At 40.3% G+C, this 27032-nt stretch overlaps 2 protein-coding genes across 2 annotated transcripts in view; one reads left to right on the top strand and one right to left on the bottom strand.

Annotated features, from left to right (window-relative positions):
• LOC113645130 (tripartite motif-containing protein 16-like) overlaps positions 1 to 27032 on the bottom strand; it is a 664889-nt gene that overhangs the window by 499186 nt on the left and 138671 nt on the right. The gene's annotated exons all lie outside the window — the stretch shown is intronic.
• Positions 5925 to 26914, top strand: LOC125145952. Its single transcript, XM_047820954.1, has 12 exons — positions 5925 to 6546; positions 6825 to 6920; positions 7116 to 7349; positions 7538 to 7697; positions 7962 to 8015; positions 8210 to 8733; positions 15048 to 15734; positions 16205 to 16300; positions 17127 to 17360; positions 17526 to 17685; positions 24927 to 24986; positions 25100 to 26914. The coding sequence occupies exons 1-12, from the start codon at positions 5950 to 5952 to the stop codon at positions 25630 to 25632; spliced, it is 3435 nt and encodes a 1144-aa protein (XP_047676910.1). The 5' UTR covers positions 5925 to 5949; the 3' UTR covers positions 25633 to 26914.

Genomic DNA, 27032 nt, shown 5'->3' on the forward strand with positions numbered 1-27032 from the left:
AGAAATTTGTAGCTGATAAATAATTGATAAATTCTAGTCTATGTTTATAGAGCAGCATTAGGAGGATGGAAACACAGACAGGTGTCTCACACACACTTATTATAAATCCTGTGATTAACTGTGAACACTTTATTATTATCTAACTCTGGATCCAAACACAGTAGATCTTGAACTCATTCTGTCTGAGAAGAACAGAGTGGTGACGCGGAGTGAGACACGACAGCGATACTCTGATCATCCAGAGAGATTTGACTCCTGTGCTCAGGTGTTGTGTAAGGAGAGTGTGTGTGGACGCTGTTACTGGTAGGTGGAGTGGAGCAGTGATGTGGACATATCAGTGTCACATAAAGAGATCAGCAGGAAAGTAAAAGGTAATGACTGTTAGTTCGGATATAACAGTCAGTCCTGGAGTCTGTGGTGTTCTTCTTTCTCTGTCTCTTTCTATCACAACAGCATTAAGACTGAGCTCCGAGGTCCATCATCCTCCAGAATACGAGTGTATGTGGATCACAGTGCAGGAACTCTGTCCTTCTACAGCGTCTCTGACACCATGAGGCTCCTCCACAGAGTCTACACCACATTCACTCAGCCTCTATACGCTGGACTCCGATCAATGCTTGGTTCATCTTATTCCAACATACAGGCAGAAACTAAAATCTGCTAAGCCTGTAGTCAAAACAGTGAAGAGATGGACCAGTGAGGCAAAGCCAGAACTACAAGACTGTAGTCTGTTTTGACTGCACTGATTGGAGTATCTTTGCACTTTGAGACTGGAACTGACAGCCTGGATGAACTGACTGACACTGTTACATCTTACATCAGTTTTTGTGAAGACATGTGTGTGTGCAAACCAAAACCTTCTGCAAATTCAGTAACAGCAAGCCATGGTTCACAGCCAAACTGAAAAAATGTTGACATGCCAAGAAAGATGCCTACAGAGGGGAGGACAAAGCCCTGTATAAACCTAAACCTAATGACAAAAGAGATCAAAATAGCCAAAAGAAGATGCTCTGCACAGCTGAAAAGCAGGTTTTCAGCTAACAATCCTGCATCATTCTGGAAAGACCTGCAAGATGGATATTCCCTGCAAGCTAAGAAGGAGACAACAGGGGAAATGTGCTGGGGCTCTGTGTCAGACGAAAAGGAGACGTTACAGACCGACTCTCCCGTCCATCGTTATGGGAAATATGAGATCTTTACCCGACAAGATGGATGAGCTAGTGGCTCTTACCCGGCATCAGAGGGAATTCCGGGAGTGTAGCATCATGCTGTTTATGGATTAATGGCTAACTAAGCTAACACCGGATACAACCGTGGCTCTGGATGGATTTCAACTACTGCACACAGACAGAACGATAGAGAGAGGTAAGAGAAAGGGAGGGGGACTGGTAGTTTTAGTGAATAATAGATGGTGTAAACCTGGTCACATCACTATTAAAGAACAGATCTGCATGCGGCCGTACTATCTGCCCAAGGAATTCTCACGTTATCGCGATAGCTGCATTAGTGAGCCAACAAACAAAGTGCAAGTGAGGGTTGAGATGGAGTTACAAATGCCACAGGTGACAGATGAAGAGGACTTAACTGAGCAGGAGGAAGAAGAAGCACTGAAAAGGGTCCCAGAGCAGCTTTGGACCAAACATGCAACAGATGTAGCGTTAGTAAAGTCAGCAGGGGTAGCAAAGATACAGATTAGGCCTAATGCACTACCCTATCAAAAGCAATATGCATTGTCCCAGCAAGCGTAATAGGGCCAACAATAAAAGGGCTAGTGGAGGCACAAAAAGTCAGTGCAACACTCAAATTTTTCTGGTCAGATAAATGGAGACTGGTCCATGATTTGCGACAAATCAATCAGATGGTGGTGGCCGAGTCCTTAGTAGTTCCAGATCCCACACACTCTACTCTCAAACATTCCAGAAGGGACAAAATGGTACACAGTAATTGACTTGTGTTCAGTCTTTTTTAGTGTTCCATTGCACCCAGTCTCTTAGTACCTGTTTGCATTTACAGATTGAAGACAGCAGTACACCTACACTCGTTTACCTCAAGGATATTACTAAAGTCCCTCAGTACACGAGAACAATGTTTGCAGGACTCGTTGATAGTGCTAGAAACCTTGGCCAAAAATGGACATAAGGTTAGCAAAGAAAAGTTACAGTTCTGCCAGAGATAGAATATTTGGGAATGATCCTCGAAGGAACAACTCAGAAAATACTACCAGCTCATGTAAAGGCTATACAAGATGCACCACAACCTCAGACTGTGTGGCAGATGTTGTCATTCCTGCGCATGGCAGGGTTTAATCAACCATGGATATACGATTTCCCATTAAAAGTACAACCACTCAGAGACATGATAAAAGCTGCATATTAGGCCAAGCCTAATACACACCTGACATGGACACCAGAGGCACAGGCAGCATTTGAAATGTTTAAAAGTACCCTAGATTCAGCCCCAGCGCTAGCTAGTCCAGACTATAGCAAGCTTATAATGTTTCACTTACATGTGTCGGAGAGAGATGGGTTTGCATCTGCTGTATAGATGCAGCAGCAACAAAGCATGGGGAAGCAACCAATTGCCTATTTTAGCACGGCCATAGACAATATTGAAAATGGCATGCCATCCTGTTACTGTGCAATATCAGCAGCTGTATTTGCGTATCAAAAGGCTTCAATGATCACAATGGGGAACCCAGTGACCCTATTTAAATCACGTGTTTCATGCGTTGTTGACAAGTCAACCATTTGTTATAACCAATGCATGACGTACAGGGTATGATGTAATACACAAAAGTCTGAAAAATTCATGAAATCATGGCCAGATTTTCTTTGTGGATGGGTCATGTTACCGCACCCATGAAGGAAATAAGACAGGCTATGCATTAATAGAGTATGATGTCAGTGAAGATATGTACTGTACAGTCAGTGAGGTAACGGTTCCACAACCGTGCTCAGCACAGTTAGCAGGGATAAAAGCTCTGTCAGTTTCCTACAAATTAGGGTCAGTAAAACCATGCACAATTTACACTGATTCAACATATGCATACAGGGTTTGTCATGTTTTTGGGCCAATATGGACACAGTGTGTTTCCCAGAGAGCAGATGAGTTGCCTAAGAGTTGCCTAAGAGTTGCTGGCAGTCATACAGTTGCCTAAAAGTTAGCTATAGTAAAGTGCAGGGCACTTAACATGGATAGAACAATGATAACAAAAGGAATTGCTGCAGCAGATGAGGTAGCAAAGAAGGCAGGGAAAGATGACAGTCATATAATGGCTCTCATGCAGGAAGAAAAGCCCGAGTCAGCTCCAGGAGAAATGTCTGTTGATGACGCAGCTAGTTCAGAGGAAATAGAGCAGTGGAAAAAGCGAGGAGCGTTCAGTAGACAAAGCATGTGGTAGCATGTGGTAGCTCAGTTTACCTTATGAAGTGTAGTCAAAACAAGAGAAGGGAAGAACATAATCCATGAGAACTTAGGCGATAAATCCACACACATACAGTTCTTTTGAGAGTCAGAAGCAAAGTGTGCAAGTTTCAGGAAGAGTCAGGCTTATGTAGGGTTATGGTTACATGCGATCACAAACTACAAGACAGTTTTACTTGCTTGTGATAGCGATGCCTCCCTACCAGATGTGCTGAATGTAAATCTACAGGACACTGTAGATTTCTGTGGGATGGGGACAATTGTCTTGAGGCACGTAGGAACAACAGCGCTGCTCAGGGAAATGTTTAAGATGTCAGTGAAGACATCCACTAGCTGTTCTGCGCATTCCCTGAGCACCCTGCCAGGAATGTTGGCTGGTCCAACAGCCTTCCGTGGGTTAACTCTGCATAGAGTTCTCCTCATGTCGACCGTCGATAGACAGAGTACCTGATCGTTGGGGGAGGGATGGTCTTCCTGGGTTAGGGTTAGGGTTTAGGGTTAGGGTTAGGGTTGCCGCTACATTGTTCTGCACCTCAAACCGAGCATAGAAGTCATTCAGTGGGATGGAGGCATTCAATTCAATTCAATTTAATTCAAGTTTATTTGTATAGAGCTTTTTACAATTGACATTGTCTTAAAGCAGCTTTACAGAACATAAACATAAATAAAAATATAAAGATTAATGGAATACAAAATTCAAGATTAATATTAAATATATTTAGTTCACAATGTGTATGTATTTATCCCCAATGAGCAAGTCTGAGGTAACTCAGACAGCAGTGGCAAGGAAAAATTCATTTAGATGGTAAAGGAAGAAACCTTGAGAGGAACCAGACTCAAAGGGGAAACCACCCTCATATGGGTGACACTGGAGGGTGTGATTATAAATATACAGTCTGACAAATGTTGCATTGATGCAAAAGATGAAGGTGAAGCTGTATTGTAGTTTGTGAATGCCTGTATGTCCTGACACATGCGCCAGGTGTCTCCGCTGTCCTGGAAGTGGCTGTTGATTGTCTGGGCATGTACAACATTTGCTTCTCTAATGGTTCAGGGGCTGTCTTGGTTGACACGCCTCTGCAACATCGCGTGGAGGTTGGGGACAGTGCCTCTGGACTGGCAGACTGGGGTGGTGGTCCCTCTGTTTAAGAAGGGGGACCAGAGGGTGTGTTCCAACTACAGGGGGATCACACTCCTCAGCCTCCCTGGAAAAGTCTATGCCAGGGTACTTGAGAGGAGAATTCGGCTGATAGTCGAACCTCGGATTCAGGAGGAACAATGCGGGTTTCGTCCCGCTCGTGGAACACTGGACCATCTCTATACCCTCGCCAGGTTGCTGGAGGGTTCATAGGAGTTTGCCCAACCAGTTCAGCTTTGTGGATCTGGAGAAGGCATTCGACTGTATCCCTCGTGGTGACCTGTGGGGGGGTGCTCTGGGAGTATGGGGTCCGGGGCCCTCTGCTAAGGGCTGTACGGTCCCTATATGTCCGGAGCAGGAGTTTGGTTCGCATTGCCGGCAGTAAGTCAGACTTGTACCCTGTGCATGTTGGACTCCGGCAGAGCTGCCCTTTATCACCGGTCCTGTTCATTATTTATATGGACAGAATTTCTACGCGCAGTCGGGAGCCAGAGGGAGTCCGGGTTGGGGACCACAGGATTTCGTCTTTGCTTTTTGCAGATGATGTTGTCCTGTTGGCTTCCTCAAATCAGGACCTTCAGCATGCATTGGGACGGTTTGCAGTCGAGTGTGAAGTGGCGGGGATGAGAATCAGCACCTCCAAGTCTGAGGCCATGGTTCTCAGCCAGAAAAGGGTGGCTTGCCCCCTTCCGGTTGGTGGAGAGCTCCTGCCCCAAGTGGAGGAGTTTAAATATCTTGGGGTCTTGTTCACGAGTGAGGGAAGGATGGAGCGGGAGATCGACAGGTGGATCGGTGTATCTTCTACAGTGATGCGGTCAATATACCGGTCTGTTGTGGTGAAGAGTTGAGCCGCAAAGGCGAAGCTCTCTATTTACCAGTCGATCTACGTTCCTATGTTCTACGTTCTATGTGTCTATACTTCTGTAAAGCTGCTTTGAGACAATGTCCATTGTTAAGTACTGTATAGTCCTTTTATTATAGTGCTTATAATTAAAAAGTTTAAAGTTAAGTTACTATTTATCCCTAACATTGATCTCTGATGAGCAAGACTGAGGTGATGTCTTGTAGTGTGACGAGATGTAATGTACTGAGTAAAAAGTGTCTGAATATTATAAATATAATGTGATGATTTACCTTATTCAAATACATGAAAAAATCATTTCAATTAATCAAAACTCTTTAAATCACAGAGGAGATTCTTTACATTAAACAAAATCGCTCTCCTGCTTTGTAATTTCACTTTCAATTTGAAGTCTGAGCTCCTTTTCTCTGGAAAGCCACACCTGAACCAGGAAGTTCATTTCAGAGAAAACAAAACTTATAGAACGCTCTCTCTCTCTCTCTCTCTCTCTCGCTCTCTCTCTCTCTCTCAGTGTGAGTGCAGGCAAATGGCAGAGGCCAGCATTTCAGTAGATTTTTCTGTGCATCAGCTCAGCTGTCCAGTGTGTCTGGATCTCCTGAATGATCCAGTGACTACTCCCTGTGGTCACAGTTTCTGTAAGGTGTGTATTAATGGCTGCTGGTTCCAGGAGGATGAAAAGGGCGTCTACAGCTGTCCTCAGTGTAAAGAGACTTTCACTCCAAGGCCTGTTCTATGCAGGAACAACATGCTAACTGAAGTGGTGGAGAAACTGAAGAAGACTGAACTCCAAGCTGCTTCTCCTGCTCACTGTTATGCTGGACCTGGAGATGTGGAGTGTGATTTCTGTACTGGGAGAAAACACAAAGCCGTCAAGTCCTGTCTGGTTTGTCAGGCCTCCTTTTGTGAAGATCATCTTAAACCTCACTATCAGTCTCCTGCCTTTAAGAAGCACAAGTTAGTTGAAGCCTGTGCAGAGCTCCAAGAGAAGATCTGCTCTGAACATGACAAACTGATGGAGATCTACTGTCGTACTGACCAAAGCCTCATCTGTTACTTGTGTATGATGGAAGAACACAAAGGTCATGATACAGTTTCAACTGAAACAGAAAGAACTGAAAAACAGGTGTGTGTGTGTGTGTGTGTATATGTGTATGTGTTGTGGAGAATATAGTCTGGAGCAGCCATATTTGAAGGCAGTGGTGTATGCTGGGAATTTGAGTGTGGAGCTGGAGGTGATGTTTTATTACTGTCAGCTGCCATTTCACAGAAAACCAGAAAGTTGGCCTGTTTTTATTTTATTTAGTTCTAAAGACAATGATTCTAGTTTTTATTTAATTACAGTTAAAATATTTGTATTTTAGATTCATTTATATAAATTAAACGTATGGCATTTGGTCTCAGAATAAGCTAAAGGAAGAGCAGATTAAATCCCAGCAGAGGATCCAGGAGAAGCAGAAGAAGATGCAGGAGCTGAAACAGACTGTGGACATTATTAAGGTGAGGAGGAAACTGAGAGATTCACATAAACACACACATTATAGAGTCACTGTGAGATAAAGAGTTGATCTTTAAATGGATCTCTCTCTCTCTCTCTCTCTCTCTCTCTCTCTCTCTCTCTCTCTCTCTCTCTCTCTGTGTGTGTGTGTGTGTGTGTGTGTGTGTGTGTGTGTGTGTGTGTGTGTGTTCTAACAGATGCGTTCACAGGCAGCAGTAGATGACAGTGAGAGGATCTTTACTGAGATGATCAGCTCCATGGAGAAAAAGCGCTCGGAGGTGACGCAGCTGATCAGAGCTCAGGAGAAAGCTGACCTGAGTCGAGCTGAACGACTCCTGAATCAACTGGAGCAGGAGATTGCTGATCTTAAGAGGAGAATCACTGAGCTGGAGCAGCTTTCACACACACACGATGACATCCACTTCCTCCAGGTAACACTCGCTGTCTGATCTACAGAGGGCGCTGTTCCTCACAAAGTTTCCTCCTAAAAGCTAATTACAGCAACAAGAAATGTTCCTGTCTGAGATCACAAGTGTGTCTTTGTTCTGATTCAGTCTGAGATTCATTCGTTCCTCTCGTCCACTTTTCTCCTTCTCTATGATGTGTTTCCTCTCTGTAGAGTTTCCCGTCTCTCTGTGTTTCTCCTGGATGTGACGACTCACTCAGCTTCACTGTCAATCAACATCTCACATTTGATGGAGTGAGGAAATCTCTCTCAGATCTTAAAAAAAGGGTCGAACAAATCTGTGAGGAGGAATTCAACAAAATCAGACCAGAAGGTGAACAAACAAACATTGTTTCTGTATCACAGTAAAAAGAGCCATAAAATTCATCTAACAGAAATAAGAAGTAAGCAGGAACAAGACTGCAGAAAATCACATAGTATTAGCATCAGTCACACAGTATTAGCATCAACAAAGTACAAATCTTACATTTTTGGTGAAAATCGTAGCTGATAAATAAATTGAGATGGTGACGTTGTTGACGTCTGAAATAAACGTGAGGAAGCAAAATTTTCTGTCTCTGTGTCTCCACAGCTGCAGCAGTTCAAATGATTTTACCTTCAGAACCAAAGAACAGAGAAGATTTTCTGCAGTGTAGGTTTATAAGACACAGACACACAGACACACACACACACACAGACACACACAGTGTTAAAATGTCAGTATCTAAACCTGATCCATGTTTATAGAGCTGCATTAGGAGGATAGAAACACAGACAGGTTTCTCACACACACTTATTATAAATCCTGTTATTAACATCTAACATGTGGACATTTTATTATCGTAGATTTCTGTTATCTGACTCTGGACCCAAACACAGTACATCATCGACTCATTCTGTCTGAGAAGAACAGAGTGGTGACACGGAGTGAGACACGACAGCGATACTCTGATCATCCAGAGAGATTTGACTCTTGGATTCAGGTGTTGTGTAAGGAGAGTGTGTGTGGACGCTGTTACTGGGAGGTGGAGAGGAGCGGTGATGTGGATATATCAGTGTCATATAAAGAGATCAGCAGAAAAGGACTGGGTAATGAGTGTGTGTTTGGATTCAACAGTCAGTCCTGGAGTCTGCAGTGTTCTTCTTCCTTTGTGTTTTTCTGTCACAACGATATTCAAACTGAGCTCCGTGGTCCATCATCCTCCAGAATAGGAGTGTATGTGGATCACAGTGCAGGAACTCTGTCCTTCTACAGCGTCTCTGACACCATGAGGCTCCTCCACAGAGTCCACACCACATTCACTCACCCTCTATATGCTGGAGTCTGGATGTGGAGTAATAACTCAGCTGTGAGGTTTTGTGATCCAAAATAAAATGTTAGTAATAGTGTTTAGAAAAACTATAAGTGAGGTGTGAGATTTAATTTGTCCCTGAGCTACACTGGTTAATTTGTGTATAGAAACTGTAAAAGTAATGAATGCAGAATGTAGGATGTTTCTACAGAAAAGAAATGTCTTCAAACAGACTATTTCACTGTATGCACTATTAGTAGGATTTATTATCCTTATATGAAACACTACAATGTCTTAAATGGTTTCCCCAGAAATAATAAAACTTACTCAAACTGCTGTGTCTGTGCTGCTGGTGGAAACACATCCTACTGTGTGTGAAAGACGTTTATGATTTTATATCTTGAACCATTTCCTGATGAAGACTTCAGTTATCATACAGTGCAGTGACATTATTCAGATCTCAATCTGCAAGAAATTAGAGATCCAAACACACTGTGTGACACTGAACATGGACATCAGACTGCTGTTCTGTTTTACTGTTAAACTCCATTAAGTAGGGGATTTTATTCACTTTAAATATTGCGATTCTCTTTGATGCAGACTCATTCATAAATTAGTTGCGGCAAAAATACTGATTACCGATGTAATTTTCCATAAATCTGCTATATTAGCGATTAAAATATTACTTATCTAGTTAACGTCAGCTTGTTTACAATAGCTTGTTGCATAGTGCACTGTAACTAACACGCCAAAGCCGTTTTGTTTTTATACATAGAGTTACTGTAAATTGATTATTTAATAATTGATTTTGTTACAAACCATTACTTATTTTATACATATTTTTTTCACAATAACAGTCATGTTTATATTTTATTGTATGTTGATGGCTTAACTGTAAACAACACAAAAAATGCGATAAATAGTTTTTAAGAAAAATCTGCTTTGTCAGTGAACCTGAGAAAAACTTTGAAAATAACCATAATGACACATAATGTCTCCATGCTACAGTAATGATAAAAGCAAAGTTTTTCACTGTGGGGACATGTCTTTATAAGTACAATTAGACTGTATTATTTGTGTCCCCCTTCAAAAATTGCTCATGACAAATTTTATGTTTATTGTCCCCCCCTACTGTTAAATGAAATTTACGCCCATGCATTAATTTCTTTGTATGAAGGATTGTAAAGTCCAATCTGTGCAGCATTTCATGTTGATTTTCCACCCAATCTAAATGATAATCAGCTCATAATTTACATCTGAAATAAAAGACCTTTCGATCGGGAATACAGCAGCCATGCTCGTGGAACCTACTCATCTTTTTTATTTTCTTTAAATGAACCCTGTGTGTTCTGGAGAAGTTTCTCTCGTGTCTTTTGGAGATTTTCTCAGATCCACATCTTTGTTTTGTCCTGAATCCTGGTTCAATAAACACTCATCTGTTCATCCGCTTTACTCCTGCAGCCGTAAAATATTCACTCAACTTCGGGCCAGTTTGTAATAAATCCCTTTATTTGGTGATCTTTTCTCTTTTGTGCTCCAATCTCAGCCAACAGTTTGGTGGGTCTAAACTCCACATACAAACATGGAGCCTGTAGTGCTGCACAGTTCAGACATCAAATCCACAAGAATAGATTGAACTTTCAGGGGATAAAATAGCGTCTGTTCCGTGATAACATTTATCCTCCTTTCTGTTCTTCAGAACTAACCTCTAAATTTGGATTTTGTGGATTTTATAAATTTAGTCACTTGTGCTAACTTGGCTAACAGTTAGCATTAAATAGAATTTAAAAAAATTGGATTTTCTGCAAGCTGTAAATTCACTAAGTGTTAAACATGATACTAAACTACAGAAAACTGTCAGCACTGAAAACACATCCAGTGCAGCAAAAGGTTAATTTCTCCTGCTCGGGATGATGACAGATTGTCAAACACCTAAGAGACACACCTACAGGTAAGCTTCTTCACAGGTGGTGAATTTGTCTTGAACTGATTCCAGATCATCGTGTCACTAATATCTTTACCTCTGAAAAAAGAGGAGAGAAAAAGAAAATCTCTCTGTTGTGTTAGACTGAATTATGTCCTTATTGTCTATATTTAAAACGAACTTTACAAAAACACACAAAGACGAATTTACACTCAGCTGAAACTCAAAAGAATTAAATTCAATATTTTAATTTTATTCTTTTTTATAAACTAATAAATTACCAAACAAATAAAAGGGGAAATATATGACATATCTAACATCCTCATGTATAACTTTGTATTTCCTCTAGTTCATTCTAATGTAATGAGAGAGATGAAAGGAGAAGGAAAATCTTTCCTTTTGTGAAATCTTCACAACACAAACCTTCCTGTAAATGTGATAGAATGGATAAAGAGAAAAAAAATGAAGGAAGTAAACAATTTTTTTTCCCTTTCTTTCTCACTTCCGGTAGGAGCGGTGATGGCACAAGTTTGTTATTTTAATTCAGTTAATAATTAGTTAATGAACCACTAACTAAATTATTATTAAGTTAAACATTATTACTATTACAACTGTTATAACTGTTAATAACGGTTCAGCTCTTTCCCTCTTGTGCTTCCAGATCCATCAAGAATAAACAAGCAGCCATGTCTATGAAAAAAGGCCAAAATAAGTGTAATGAGTGAGAAGCAGAATCCATGTTTGGTGAAACAGAGTTTAATAAAGAGTTCAAGGCAAACAATCCAAAAAACACGTCAGTAAACCGGAAAAACAGTCAGTGGGGCGAACAAAAACAAAAGGGCAAGAAAAAAGACCTACACAAATACAGAACTACACAAAACACACTTAGCAGAAAATAACACTGCTCAGTAACACACACAAACACTGACGATACTTCACACTGTGACGTTGTTAACACGTACTTTATATAGTCACTGATCATAAAGTAGTAACCGGAAATGTCAATATTCGGCCAACAGGTCCCTCTGGTGGGCAGAACGGGGATTTACAGCCATAGTTGTGAGTATAAACAACTTCACCTCCAAAAAAAAAGCCCAAAACATTTAAACATAAGAGAGATGATAAGTGGATGCTTACTAACTTCCTCCTGCTTAACTCTGACACACAGAAGTTCTTGTACTAGAACCACAGACAGCAAGAAGTAATCTTTCTGATTACTGAGTAACTCTGGTTGGTCTTTCTATTACATCATGTGCAGCAGTAAAAGACCTCGGTGTGATTATTGATACCGGTCTCTCATTTAAAGCTCACATAAATAATAACACAAAGGTAGCCTTCTTTCATCTCAGAAATATTGCTAAGATAAGAAATATGTCGTCATTACATGATGCAGAAACACTAGCTCATGCATTTGTTACTTCTAGGTTGGATTATTGTAATGCTTTACTGTCTGGATGTTCCAGTAGGAGCATAAACAAGCTCCAGTTAGTCCAGAACACAACAGCTAGTGTCCTAACCTTAACCAGAAGATATGAACATGTCACCCCTATTTTATCCAAATTGCATTGGCTCCCAGTTAAATTTCACATTGATTATAAAATACTATTACTGACCTACTGGCCATAGTTCTTACCAGAACAAGAAAATATGACCATATAACACCAATTCTATCATCTCTACACTGGCTACCTGTTATGTTTAGAATTTATTACAAACTGCTGCTACTTACTTATAAGGCTCTTAATGGTTTATCTCCCATGTATCTAACTAGTCTTCTAACACGTTACAATCGTTCACACTCACTGAGATCACAAAACTCAGGATTTCTGGTAGTTCCCAGTCTACTAAAGGCGGTAGAGCATTTTCATATTTAGCTCCCAAACTTTGGAATAGCCTTCCTGATAGTGTTTGGTGCTCAGACACACTTTCCCTGTTTAAATGTACAGTGCCTTGCAAAAGTATTCATACCCACTGAACTTTTTTCACATTTTGACACGTTACAACCACAAAGAAAAATGGAATTTATTGCGATTTTATTCAGATTTTATTGAATCGACCAAAAGAAAGTAGCAAATAATTGTGAAGTGGAATGAAAATTCTAAATGGTGTCCTAATTTTTTTTTTTTTTTTTACAAATAAATATCTAAATAGCCCCCTTTACTCTGATAACCCTAACTAAAAAGTGAAAACACACAATTTGGTGGTACCCTTACAGCTCATTGAATCAATGATTAATTTCTCCTGAAAAGTGATGAAAGCTGTTTCTTGTAGTGAAAGCTTAAAAGCCTACTATGTATTCGCTGGGAGAAATCTGCACACGGGGTGTTTTAATGCTTGCTGTCGAATTCTTCGGCGAGAGAAAGCTACAGTCATATATAATCACAGCCTGGCAGTTGCAGGAGGTTAACTGCAACCATATAACCATATATAAAAGTGTTAACCTTGAAGATAAAGAAAAAAAATAATTGTTGCACTCAGAGTCACTGAGAAATGTTTGGGAGATGAGAAGTTGGCTGTCAAGAAAGCTCAAAGGGGGCCAAAATGAAATCCAACTGGCAACAGTAATAATACAGAATGTATAAAAGCTTGTCTTGAATTACATTGTGTGTGCATTCTAGGTTTCCTCCCCCAGTCCAAAGACATGCATGGTAGGTTGATTGGCATCTCTTGAAAATTGTCCGTAGTGTGTGAATGCGTGAGTGAATGAGAGTGTGTGTGTGCCCTGTGATGGGTTGGCACTCCGTCCAGGGTGTATCCTGCCTTGATGCCCGATGACGCCTGAGATAGGCACAGGCTCCCCGTGACCCGAGGTAGTTCGGATAAAGCGGTAGAAAATGAGTGAGAAATGAGTGAGATTAAGTAGAAGAACTTGAAGAGGATCCTTTAGAAGACAGTGGGACTTCGAAGGACACCTGCGTTCAAAGTAAGACCAACTTTGATAGTTGATCTTCTTTTTTCAATACTAACCCATGCAAACTGGGACACATCTCTTAGTGGGAGACCAGAAGGGTTTCGTACACAATCCGAAAACATGTGTCACTAAGGGACACACGTCAGTATAATTACTTCAAAATACATTAAATTATGGCCTGGACAGATTTGTTGTTACCTTTAGACCATAAATAATTGTGTTTTATTGATATTTCAAACCAATTTCTTGAATTTGGTTTTTCACTCCACACACAATTGTCTTCAATCTTAGGTTCAGTGATTTCAGTCTATTTAAATGGAGAAAAGCAGTCACTATTCTTTTAATATCAGTGTCTGCAACACACTGACCATAGAGCAGAGAATACAAAAGATGGAGCTGTCTGAGGAGCTCAGAAGGAAAATTCTATTCAAACATGAAAAAGGTAAAGGCTTGATGTTCCTGTGACTACAACTGCAAATATTATTAGGCGGTTAAAGGTCTGAGGGACTGTAGCTAATTTCCGTGAACAGAAGGACGGTGGGAATGGTAGACAAAGCACCAAAGAAAACTTCCAAAAAGATACAGCTGAACTCCAAGGTCAAGGTACAATCATTGTCTTATTGTACCATTCACCGACCCAGGAGCTTCCACTGTTTAAAGAAAATCATAAAAAAACAACATCTATGGAAACAGCTGAAACAACATCTCTTGAAATTTTGGAACCGAATCACAAAACTGAAGAGTCGTTTTTGTGATTGAACAGGCAAGATATTTTTTTAAATGATCTTGAATGGTTTTCTTTCTTTTTATTTTTAAATACTCCTGAAAGTAACTCAGTACTTATTTTGTTTGTTTGCTTTCCCAAAAACCTTTAATTTTATTATATTGTGATTTTTAATCTTTTGGAAGAGTCATTCTAGTGAAAAGGTCAGTAATCGATTGATGAAGGAGTTTCTATAAAATAGTAATGTTAGTGTACTAGTTTAAACAGTTTTTGTATGTGAGATGTTTATTATCAGTGCACTTTATTGTAAAGTGCTAAAGCATAAGAGCATAACTTATACTCTGTGTTGTCTCCTTTTTCTCTTAGGTTTTGATCCATTAGCTGAGATTCACAATGCCTTCAAAGACTGATACAAAGACTGATATAAAGACTGATCTTAATTTTGCTTTCTTTAATCCCTTCTTGTTAAGCTTTTAGAGCCATAGAGCTGCTTTACAGTAATGTCTGTACTGACTGCCTTCTGAAGTAGCTTTAGTCTTTTGTGGATTCTTTCTGTTATTTAAATTTCAGTTAAATGTTTTTCTTAAATGAATGTGTTCCTTTTTAAACTGTACTTTCAAGTACACAAGAAAGATATTTGTAAAAATCAGACTTAAATGAATATAACTCTTTAATTCACAGTATTTTGTACATTAAAATCTTGTGTTACACTTGTCCTTTAAATCCTGAACCCATTTCATTAAAGCCACACCCACTGTTTGTCCACAGATACAGGAAGTTCTTTTCAGAGAAACCGTAACTCAGAACATCATCATCATCTCTCTCTCTCTCTCTCTCTCTCTCTCTCTCTCTCTCTCTCTCTCTCTCTCTCTCTCTCTCTCTCTCTCTCACCCCCCCCCCTCCTCTCTCTCTCTCGTTCGTGCACTAAAATGGCAAAAGCCAGTATTTCTGTAGATCAGGATCAGTTCAGCTGTCCAGTTTGTCTGGATCTTATGAAAGATCCAGTGACTATTCCCTGTGGTCACAGTTTCTGTAACGTGTGTATTAATGGCTGCTGGGATCTGGAGGACATAAAGGGAGTCTACAGCTGTCCTCAGTGTAGAGAGACTTTCACTCCAAGGCCTGTTCTATGCAGGAACAACATGCTTGCTGAAGTGGTGGAGAAACTGAAGAAGACTGGACTCCAAGCTGCTTCTCCTGCTCACTGTTACGCTGGACCTGGAGATGTGGAGTGTGATTTCTGCACCGGGAGAAAACACAAAGCTGTCAAGTCCTGTCTGGTTTGTCAGGCCTCCTATTGTGAAGATCATCTTAAACCTCACTATCAGTCTCCTGCCTTTAAGAAGCACAAGTTAGTTGAAGCCTGTGCAGAGCTCCAAGAGAAGATCTGCTCTGAACATGACAAACTGATGGAGATCTACTGTCGTACTGACCAAAGCTTCATCTGTTACTTGTGTACGATGGAAGAACACAAAGGTCATGATACAGTTTCAGCTAAAACAGAAAGATCTGAAAAACAGGTGAGAACCAGAAACCTCTATTTTTTAAAGCATTTTTTTACATTGTTGCTTTTTAATTTTTTTTAATCAGTTATTGGAAATAAAATAATACTTTATTTGTTTGTATTATATTAATTGAAAATGTTTGAAGTGAGTTTTTGGTGAGGATATGTTACATAAATTTGTTTGTTGTTGTTGAATTACATAACTCCATCCATATTCATCAACTAATCAGTACACTTACTATAGACACCCCTATATGAATTAAATTTCAGTTTATATATTTATTTATCTTTTTGTGACATGGGAAATTTGAAAGCAGAATTTTACCTTATATTAAAAGTGTAGTTCATGAATGCATCCAGTTCCAAGCCCCAATAAAATGGGAAGATTGAGTCAGGAAGGGTATCCGGTGTAAAGCCATCCAGAGTTTACAGCTACAGAGAACACGGACATGCTGAAATAATGAAATGCGTTTTATTTGCTTTCAGAATGAGGTAAAAGAAGAGCATATGAAATCCCAGCAGAGGATCCAGGACAAGCAGAAGAAGGTGCAGGAGCTGAAACAGACATTGGACATTATTAAGGTGAGGAGTGAAAACACACAATTTGGTGGCACCCTTACCGCTCATTGAATCAATGATTAATTTCTCCTCAAAAGCAAGAAATATATAAATGATTGTAAAAAAAAAAAAAAAAAAAATTCGCTAAGTGATCAATGGCCCAAATACATTCTAATATGGCCTGGATTGATTTGTTGTTTGGTCTAGAAAAGACCATAAATAATTGGATTAAAGTGATATTTCAAACCAATTTCTTGAATTTGGTTTTTCATTCTGTTTATAGCAGATAAAATTAGATACCCTACCTACTGTGAAACATGATGGAGGCTTGGAGATATCCTGCTTTCTGGAGCAAAACCTTCTGCCCACTGTCAGAAAGCTGTGTCTCATTGGTAGGTCATGGGTCCTTCAACCAAATGAAGACCTGCAACATGCAGACAAAAGCACCCAAGAATGGATTAAAACCAAACAAAAATAGACTTTTCTGAAGTGCGCCCTGATTTAAATTCAATTGAATCAATTCCACTCCATCTATGGAAACAGGTGAAACAAGCAAGTCTCGAGAAGGCACCCTTCAAACCTGAGACAGCTGGAGTAGTTTGCTCAGGAAGTGTGAGACAAACGTCCAGTGTATTAATAAGTGTTAGAGAAATTGCTTGTTTGCAGTGATTGCCTCTAAAGGTTGTGCGATACAGCATTATATTAAGGGTACTATTGAGCTAATTTATAGTTCAATTATATTAAATATGGAATAAACAATGATGAACTTCTGACAATTATTTTTGTTGGTGAGGGAACCAATAATGTCCGATCATTTAATGGAGCTCTGGTTGTTTGCATATTTTAAAAGATGCGTTCACAGGCAGCAGTAGATGACAGTGAGATGATCTTTACTGAACTGATCAGCTCCATGGAGAAAAAGCGCTCGGAGGTGATGGAGCTGATCAGAGCTCAGGAGAAAGCTGAAGTGAGTCGAGCTGAACGACTCCTGAATCAACTGGAGCAGGAGATTGCGGAACTTAAGAGGAGAGTCACTGAGCTGGAGCAGCTTTCACACACACACGATGACATCCACTTCCTCCAGGTAACACTCACTCTCTCATGTACAAATTTCCTTCTAAAAGCTAATTACAACAAGAAATGTTCCTGTCTGAGATCACAAGTGTGTCTTTGTTCTGATTCAGTCTGAGATTCATTCGTTCCTCTCATCCACTTTTCTCCTTCACTATGATGTGTTTCCTCTCTGTAGAGTTTCCCGTCTCTCTGTGTTTCTCCTGGATGTGACGACTCACCCAGCTTCACTGTCAATCAACATGTCTCATTTGATAAAGTGATGAAATCTCTCTCAGGACTGAAAATACAAGTCCAGGAAATCTATGAGGAGAAATTCAACAAAATCCAACCACAAGGTAAGAGATTTTCCTGCTGGAAAAATATTTCCATATGATTTATATTGGAGATGCATTCAAACAATACAAATTACAAATACTTCAAAATAATCATATACAATTGAACATAATATGATCAATAACAATTAAGCGTACTGACGAAGCTACCAAAGACCAAGGATGAATGCAGATTGATATAGATTCTAGTTTTTGGCATAACAAGAACAGCAAGCATGAAAGGCACTAATTTCCTTGTTAGTCATCTGCTCAATCACGTGACAATGACAACAAAATAAAACATTATCCTCAAAACAGCCAGTAGGGAGAGACAAACTAACAAATAATTTATATTAGTAACTCTTAACTTTGACAATGGCTGTAACAGAACATTCCCCGCCTGACATGATTAAACGCCACCACTAAATTACTGCTTGTTGGTGCATTACTTTGAGTTGGATTCAGGACGGAGCATGATGATCTCTGTTACTGGTCTAAAGAACAGCTTTGTGCCATCTTGTTTGGGAACCTTTATTTCTACTTTGCGAACTTCCCAGTCTTTGCTTGGAAAGACCTTCGTAATAATTTCCATTGGCCATTCATTTCTTTTAGCTTGGCTATCTTTGAGGAGCACAATGCTACCTGGATCAACATTAGGTAGTTCAGATTGCCACTTCCTACGTGTCTGTAGTGAACACAGATACTCTTTCTTCCATCTATCCTAGAATGTGCTAGCTAGATGTTGGACTTGTCGACATTGACGCTGGAAAAGATCTTTGGTTCCAAAGTCACAGGGATGCCCATTTTCTGTGTGAGGAGAATGGAAGGTGTGAGGAGAAACAGATCACTGGGATCAGTAGACACTGGCACCAGGGGTCTATTGTTGATGATGGCGGTTACTTCTGCCATGAAAGTAGTGAGCACTTCATGAGTTAGTTTGGTGTGCCCTAGCTGAAGGAACATAGAGTCTAGTATCTTCCATGCCATCCCTATCATTCTTGTCATCATTCACTGTCAAGTATTTCTGAACACTCTTTTCATCACTGTTTGATGGGATTCGAAGCTCCTTACAGGCACCAATGAAATTTGTCCCACGGTCTCAATGAATTTGATTTACTGGAACTCTGAGAGCAAAAAAGCGCCTGAAGGCATTGATGTAATTGGAGGTGTTAACTCAATTACTTCAATGTGGACTGCTCTGATACTTAGACAAGTGAAGATCGCCGCCCATCATTTGTCTTGTGCAAGACCTCCCTTTGTCTGACGTGCATAGATGGACCATGGGCCAAATGCATCTAGGCCTACATTAGTGAACGGAGGATCTGTACATATCCTGTCTGATGGAAGAGAAGCCATCTTCTGAGATTGGTGGTGACCATGAAGGATGTTATTTACAAGTCTCTTGCCTCCACAATGATCCACAAACCAGCAGCACGGATAGCTTCTTTGGTGAGCAGGCGTCCCTGATGCTGGGTTTGTTGGTGGTAATACCTTACCAATAAGGTTCCAACATGGTGCTTGCCAGGAACAATTAAAGGATTCTTTTCATTCTGCTTCAGTTTTGCTGCTGAAATGTGGCCTCCAACTCTCAGAAGACCCTGATTGTCAATGAATGGATTCAATGAGATCAGTGGACTACTTTTAGGAAGATTCTATTCTTGATGCATAAAATTTATGTTGCATAGGTTTCTACCTGTACAGCACAAAGGATTACAATCTTAGCCTTTGAGAGGTTTTCTACTGAGCAAGCTGTTAAACAATAATGCCAGCTTCTGCAGCATGAGGATTGATCATTTACTGGTTTATGTAAAACATTGGCAATGTGAATGAGCCGTCCAATTGAACGGATAAGTGATTGCCAATCAGAGAACCTAGAGAAGTGTTGTGTTCCCAATTTCCTGCTCCCATTTGTGGTACTTCATATTGGATACTTCTGGTCATACATCCACATCAAGTGCAGGATTTGAGTTCGAAAATGTTTCCTTCTCTGAAGGGTTAGAAGAATCTGCAAGGAATGCGGGGCCGAAAAGCCATGGACTGTTTGCCAGGCACGCTGCAGGTATGGATGAAAGTAATAGCATCAAGATCAATGTCAATTTCAGAGAGATGAGATGATTCCACTGCCAAGACTGCAGCACACAGTTCCAACCTTGGGATGGTATGTTCAGGAAGTGGAGCAAGTTTCGCCTTACCCATCACAAAGCTTATCTGACTGCATTTGTCAGTATACTGTAAGAGAGCTTAAGATAAGCAACTGCTGCAACAACTTGGGTGGAAGCATCTGAAATCATGCACAACTCTCTGCATGCAGCTTCTGAGGGTGACCGTTCTGAGTAGGTTCTAGCTATTTGAAGATGTCTTAGCTCTTGCAGGGAATTGCACCATGCATCCCATGCCTCTTTCATGTTCTATTAATCGTTGTCAAGACTACTCAACGTGTGAAGGGCTTCATGAAGTACTTGAAAAAATGAAATGGTCTGTTTTGAGGTCCCAGTTTAAGCCCAAACTGCTTTGTATGGGAAGATTATCTGTGTCAAGATCCAGATCTTTTAGATCGTTTGCATAATCTGGTAATGGAAAGGCTTCCATGACCTCTCTCCTATTAGAGGCAATCTTGTGCAGCCTCACATTTGATCTGGCCAGAATGTTTTGTGTCCGCTTGAGCAACCATCATCTACATAGAAATCACGTTCTATGAACTGTTGCACTTCAGAATCCTGCTCTTGTCCTTTCAGGTGGACAGATTTTCTGAGACCACAGATGGCGACGGCTGGCGACGGATTATTTCCAAAGACATGTACCTTCATACGGTACTCTATAATGTTTTTGCTGAGTTCATTGTCTCAGAACCATGAAAATCTCAGAAAGTTCCTGTCTTCTTCTCTAACAAGAAAACAATAAAACATTTGTTGGATGTCTGCAGTTATGGCAACTGACTCTTTATGAAATCAAATAAGCACTTCTGTCTTTCACCTGCAGGAGGTTAGGGCATGATTCAAAGAGTGAAGGCCGCCCATTCTCCAGCGTATTGGTGCACAGTGTGTTAACTGTGACTGGCTTATGAACATTTCCTAGGCAGACATTGCCTACAATGACCTATCCCAGATCGAATCTTTGTGCAAATGGCAAGTCACATGGGCCATTGGTCACTTTGCGAACCTTATGCACTCTGAGAATGTCCCTTCCAAGGAGAAGTAAGATGTGAACATCTTGGTCAAGTTCCGGGATGACATGTGCCACTTATTTGAGGTGTGTATGATGAAGAGCAGCAGAAGGTGAAGGAATCTCTGACCGGTTATTAGGAATCTCATTTCATTCAATCAGATCTGGAAGTGGAAGACTAATCTGTCCATCCATGGATTCAATTTGGAAGCCGCTAGCTCGTCTTCTCGTTGTCTCCATAATGCCAGCACAGGTCTTTAGCGAATTCGGTGAACTAGGACTTTGGATGCTGAACTTATCAAACAACTCAGAATGAGCCATTGATCTGTTACTTTGATCATCAATTATTGCTTAAAGCGTCAATGCTTTATCACAGCTACCGCTAGGATAAACATTGGCAAGACAGATTTTTGAGCATGACCTGTCAGTTAGATCACCACCACAGACTTGAGTGCAATGTGATGAGATGCCAGATGATGGGACAAGATCTCCCTCCCCGCCATGCTCTCGATGGGGGCTCGAGTCATCAGAGATGTGAGTTGGTTCTTGATGGAGGGCAGTGTCATGTCTCTCACTACCACAAACTGTACATTTAACATAGGCTTTGCAATTTTTTGCTATGTGCAGTGAAGACCTGTAGCATCTGAAGCAGATTACATTTTTTTTCAGGAATGCTTTGTGCTCTTCAAAAGGTTTTTCCCGAAAGACACGGCATTTGCGTAAAGGATGTGCCTTTTTGTGTATGAGACATAGCTAGTCACAGTCACTGTTAAAGAGTTTGTCTTTGTTGAAGGAGACAGTAGGTGACACGTCTGGTTTGTGGACTGAAATCTCTCTCTGTTTAAGCTGTTTCCATGAAGTAGGCTTAGTAAGAGACTCTACACGAGACATAAAACTGAAACTCTGGTCATTTCTGATCCTTGCTTGTCGACTAATAAAATCAACAAATACATCAAATGGAGGAAATGGGACATTGTATTTCAGCTTATAGTCGGAACCTAGAGATAGCCAAGTCCGAAAGGAAGTTTTTCAACTGCAGGATTTATGCCATGAGCAGTATCAAGAACCGCAAGTCCAGGTAAGTCTCCATCAACCTTGGCTGACTGTAGCTCCATGAGTAAATCACTCAGCTTTCTTAGTCTCATGTAATCTTTGTTTATTAATTTGGGGAAACTCTCCAGGTGTCTGAACAGAGAATTATCTATCAGTTACATTTACAGCATTTAGCAGACACTCTTATCCAGTTTATACACCTGAGCAATTGAGGGTTAAGGGCCTTGCTCAGGGGCACTTGGTGGACCTGGGATTCGAATCAATGACCTTCCAATCGGTAGTCGAATGCCTTAACCACTGAGCTACCACATCCCACATGAGCTATCACCTCAGGTGAGCCATAACATTCCTCCAGCCTGGCCCAAATCATATTCAATTCTCTCTGCAAACCCTGAAGAGGCGTTGTCCTCTCAATGTAGTACTGATGTGTTGAGTAGTTGCGGTTCATGAACCTGCCCTATTTGGTCATCAGAAAAAGGCTCTAAACCAGGCATTGTGGAAGATGGACTATTTGTCTTTACTTGCTGCATGACATAATCTTTAGTACGCTGTGCTGTGTCTTCTGGACTATGATCTTGCAAAACAGCACTTAACCTTTCACTGTGATGATCAACAGCAGCCTCGAGTGCATCAGCCTTAGCTAGTTCTGCAGCAGTTTCTTTCTCTTGTTTTAACATGTCCCTAGAGGCCTCTAAATGAGCTTGTTCTATTTTCATTTTCATCTCTTTCTCAGCAAATGACAGACATGCTTTTGCAGCCTCTGCTTCTGCCCGTGCTAATACAGCAGCAGAACTTGCTGTAGAATGACTTCAATGTTGTGTGGAGACACGAGACTTGTCTTATATGGTGAAAAGCTTTTCTTCGACATCATTTGATGATCAGAAGATTACTTGCTTGTTGCTGAGTAGAATCAGATTGAACTGCGATGTCCTGTCCGACAGAACCGTCGTAAGACTCTCTTATCCACCCTCAAGAGTCTTGGGATTTGCGGATCAGCTTGGGAATGGTTTGCCTCCTACCTGGAAGGACGTTCATATCAGGTAACATGGAGGGGAGTGACATCTGCTCCACGCAGACTCTCCACTGGCATCCCACAGGGCTCAGTACTTGGTCCTCTTCTTTTCTCCCTGTATACTCACTCTCTTGGGGAAGTTATTTCATCACATGGGTTCTCTTACCACTGCTATGCTGATGATACACAACTTATCTTCTCTTTCCCACCCTCAGATGCCACAGCTTCTGACCGGATCTCAGCATGTCTGGCAGAAATTTCATCATGGATGACTGCTCATCAGTTAAAGCTCAATCCTAGCAAAATTGAACTGCTGTTTTGCTGTGATTCATCCCCAGGTTATGATCTTGCTAAATCCTTGCACAACGATCTGATCTCCCCTTCAGCCACAGCTCTCAACCTTCGGGTAACCATGGACAATCAACTGTCCTTTTCCTCTCATGTTGCTAATGTGACTCGCTCATGTCGGTTTCTTCTCTACAACATTCGACCATTTTTGTCCACACAGACTGCTCAGGTACTTGTTCAGTCTCTTGTCATTTCTAGACTGGATTACTGCAATGCACTGCTGGCAGGTCTACCTATGAACGCAATCCGTCCTCTGCAAATGATCTAAAATGCAGCTGCCCGGCTTGTTTTCAACCTGCCAAAGTTTTCGCATACCACCCCGCTGCTGCGATCCCTCCACTGGCTTCTGGGAGCTGCACGCATCAGATTCAAAACACTGATGCTGGCCTACAAAGCCAATAATGGACCAGCTCACTCTTACCTCAAAGCCCTCATCATTCCTCGCACTGCACCCCACAATCTCCGATCTACCAGCACTGCTCGACTGGTTCCACAATCTCTCAGGGTAAGAGGCAAGTATACTACAAGACTCTTCTCTGTTCTGGCACCAAGGTGGTGGAATGAACTTCCCCTAGACGTCCGGACAGCTGAGTCACTGGCCATTTTCAAGTGGTGGTTGAAGACCTACTTATTCAGGAAACACCTCAACTAGCACTTCTTTCCTTATCTTTTGCAAAAAAAAAAAACAAAAAAAAAAACCTTTGACACGTTTTCATTGTAACTTTGAACAAATCTTTTAAACTCATGGTATCTTAAGTAAGTAACTTAGTGAACCAGCATTAGTGTATTCAATGTTAGAGATTTAAGCACTTATGTACGTCGCTCTGGATAAGGGCCGTCTGCCAAATGCTGTAAATGTAAATGTTTTACTGTACTGTTCTCTATATGTATACATCCTCTGTATACTTCAACAGCAAGTTAAACTCCTCCTCATCAAATTCACAGACACGGAATGTCCTTTTTTATACTTTAATGAGGGTAGGGTAAAACTTGAAAAGAAAAGAATAAACAATATGAAGATAAATTATCAAGCAAATGAAATACACAACTTCCGTATGATCTATATCGGAGATGCATTCAAACAATACAAATTACAAATACTTCAAAATAATCATATACAATTGAACGTAATATGAATGATAACAATAAAACATACCGATGAAGCTACCAAAGACCAAGGATGAATGCAGATTGATATAGATCTAGTTTTCGGCATAACAAGAACAGCAAGCATGAAAGGCAATAATTTCCTTCTTAGTCATCCGCTCAATCACATGACAATAACAACAAAATAAAACATTATTCTCAGAACAGCCAGTAGGGGGAGACAGACTACCAAATAATAATTTACATTAGTAACTTAACTTTGACAATGACTAACAGAACAACATGATGTACACTAAAGCTAATGTGACATTAACCATGTACATTAACATAGATCAAACTTTGGGGTTCTTTCATTTGCTGAAGGTCTTGACCGGTATCTACATGATTTTGTGCTTTGCAATGCCACCACAATTGGCTGATTGACTAATTGTATGAATGATTAGGTGCACACCTAACAAAGTTGCATATATTGTTGTCATCTTTGAAGGACACTAAAGTTAACCCACTGACACCACTAAAGCCTATGTGGCATCTAATTTTATAATTTCATACTTAACTGTTTACATCTTTTACATGTCCACAGCTGCAGCTGTTCGGGTGATCTTACCCTCAGTTCTAAAAAGCAGAGAAGATTTTTTGCTGTGTAGGTATAAAACACAAATATAAACATTGACACAATTTAATACATACTTTTAGAGACAAAAAGAGAAAAAAATGTTAAATTAACATCTAACTGTGAGCGTTTTATTATTTTAGATTTCTGTTATCTGACTCTGAATCCCAACACAGCAAATCGTCAACTCATTCTATCTGAGAAGAACAGAGTGGTGACACGCAATAGAACACGTCAGCGATACTCTGATCATCCAGAGAGATTTGACTCCTGGATTCAGGTGTTGTGTAAAGAGAGTGTGTGTGGACGCTGTTACTGGGAGGTGGAGAGGAGCAATGACATAGAAATATCAGTCTCCTATAAAGAGATCAACAGAAAAGGACGGGGTTATGAGAGTTTGTTTGGGCGCAATAGTCAGTCCTGGAGTCTGGAGTGTTCTTCTCCCTCTGTCTTTTTCTGGCACAACAACATTAAGACTGAGATCCGAGGTCCATCATCCTCCAGAATAGGAGTGTATGTGGATCACAGTGCAGGAACTCTGTCCCTCTACAGCGTCTCTGACACCATGAGGCTCCTCCACAGAATCCACACCACATTCACTCAGCCTCTATACGCTGGATTCTGGCTCATTCGCTGTAACTCAGTTGTGAAGTTATGTGATCCAACTGAAATGTAAAAAAAAATATTTTTCCTTAACCAGTTTTTGATCAAGGGCATGCTTTAAAAAAGTTCATGCAAAGCAGAATGTGAAAAAAATCTATAATTAAAATAAGCATTAACAAAAAATTTTTCTTCAATAACTATAAACAAACTACAAATACATACAAATATATATCAATAGCCTAAGCTCAGGAATTGTTTTAGGATTCGAGTCTGGACTGTCTCAAGGCACAAATCTGAGGAAGAGACCCAGACCCTCTGCAGCTTTGTAGGTGTCACATTAGCCTCCATAATTCTTAAAAGTTTTTTGAAACCATCCAGATACTTAAAGCAGAGACAAAAGTCCAAACCATACATCCATCTTCTGCAATTCTTTCATGCCAAACTGTTCCCTCTGGTCTAATGAAACTAAAATGATCTTTGGTCAAAATGACAAGCATTCAGTCTGTAACAAACTAGGCATGCTCATCAGATGGACAAATCCAACTCTCCTGTGAAACCTGGTGGTGGCAGTATCATGTTTAGAGAAGTTTTTCAGCTGCATGAGATACACATGAGACACATCATTATTGTAGGAACTAATCAAAGTTATTTGAAGAAATGTGTACACCAAATTTTGCTTTCAACATGACAATGACCTGAAACACATGTTAAGTGTTAAGATACGTGTAACTGCTTTTGAGTGGTTCACCCGGCTTCACTGTCAATCAACATCTCTCATTTGATGTAGTGAGGAAATCTCTCAGATCTGAAAAAAAAAAATCAAAAATTTGTGAGGACTAAATCAACAAAATCGGACCACAAGGTGAACAAACAAACATTGTTTCTGTATCACAGTAAAAAGAGCCAAATTTTCATCTAACAGAAATAAGAAGTAAGCAGGACCAAGACTGCAGAAAATCACACAGTATTAGCATCAGTCTTGTAAATGACATCAAGATCAATTTAACAGACAAAGTACAAATGTAGGAGCTATTTGTGTATTTTTGTTTGTGTAATGTTAAAAGTTTGTTTATTTGTATAGTTTATTTTTTGGTCTTTTGTGTTAATTTATGTTAATTAGAATATGTTTACTTTTCTTAGTATTCTTCTTATTGGATTACTAACAGTATTTCTTTTCTATTGGGTTAGGACATGTGCACCTAGGGGATAAAAGGGGTTCAGTTGTGGCAACCCAGTATGCACCTGGGTGGGCCTATGGTTTTTTACTAGTTTGTCAAGCCAGTTGGGCACAAGGAGCAGGAGATGCAAAATTTTTTGTTTGCCTGAAAACCCTTTAATAAAGCTCATCAAACGCATCACCTGGCTTGGACTCAATCCTATAACTGCGTAAACCACAACCCATGGTGTATCTTGGAGATTATTTGAGTCATTTTGATTCATTTTTTTTTTTTTTATTTCATTTCATTTGACAAA

This window comes from Tachysurus fulvidraco, chromosome 11, assembly GCF_022655615.1.
Source record: "Tachysurus fulvidraco isolate hzauxx_2018 chromosome 11, HZAU_PFXX_2.0, whole genome shotgun sequence".
In the NCBI taxonomy this organism is placed as follows: Eukaryota; Metazoa; Chordata; class Actinopteri; order Siluriformes; family Bagridae; genus Tachysurus; species Tachysurus fulvidraco.

Bases quoted from the DNA above. Each gene is read 5' to 3' on its own strand.
- LOC125145952 (XM_047820954.1), top strand. From the start codon at position 5,950: ATGGCAGAGGCCAGCATTTCAGTAGATTTTTCTGTGCATCAGCTCAGC. The intron at 6,547-6,824 runs GTGTGTGTGTGT...ATTTGGTCTCAG, and splicing joins CAGAAAGAACTGAAAAACAG to AATAAGCTAAAGGAAGAGCA. The intron at 17,361-17,525 runs GTAACACTCACT...TCCTCTCTGTAG, and splicing joins ATGACATCCACTTCCTCCAG to AGTTTCCCGTCTCTCTGTGT.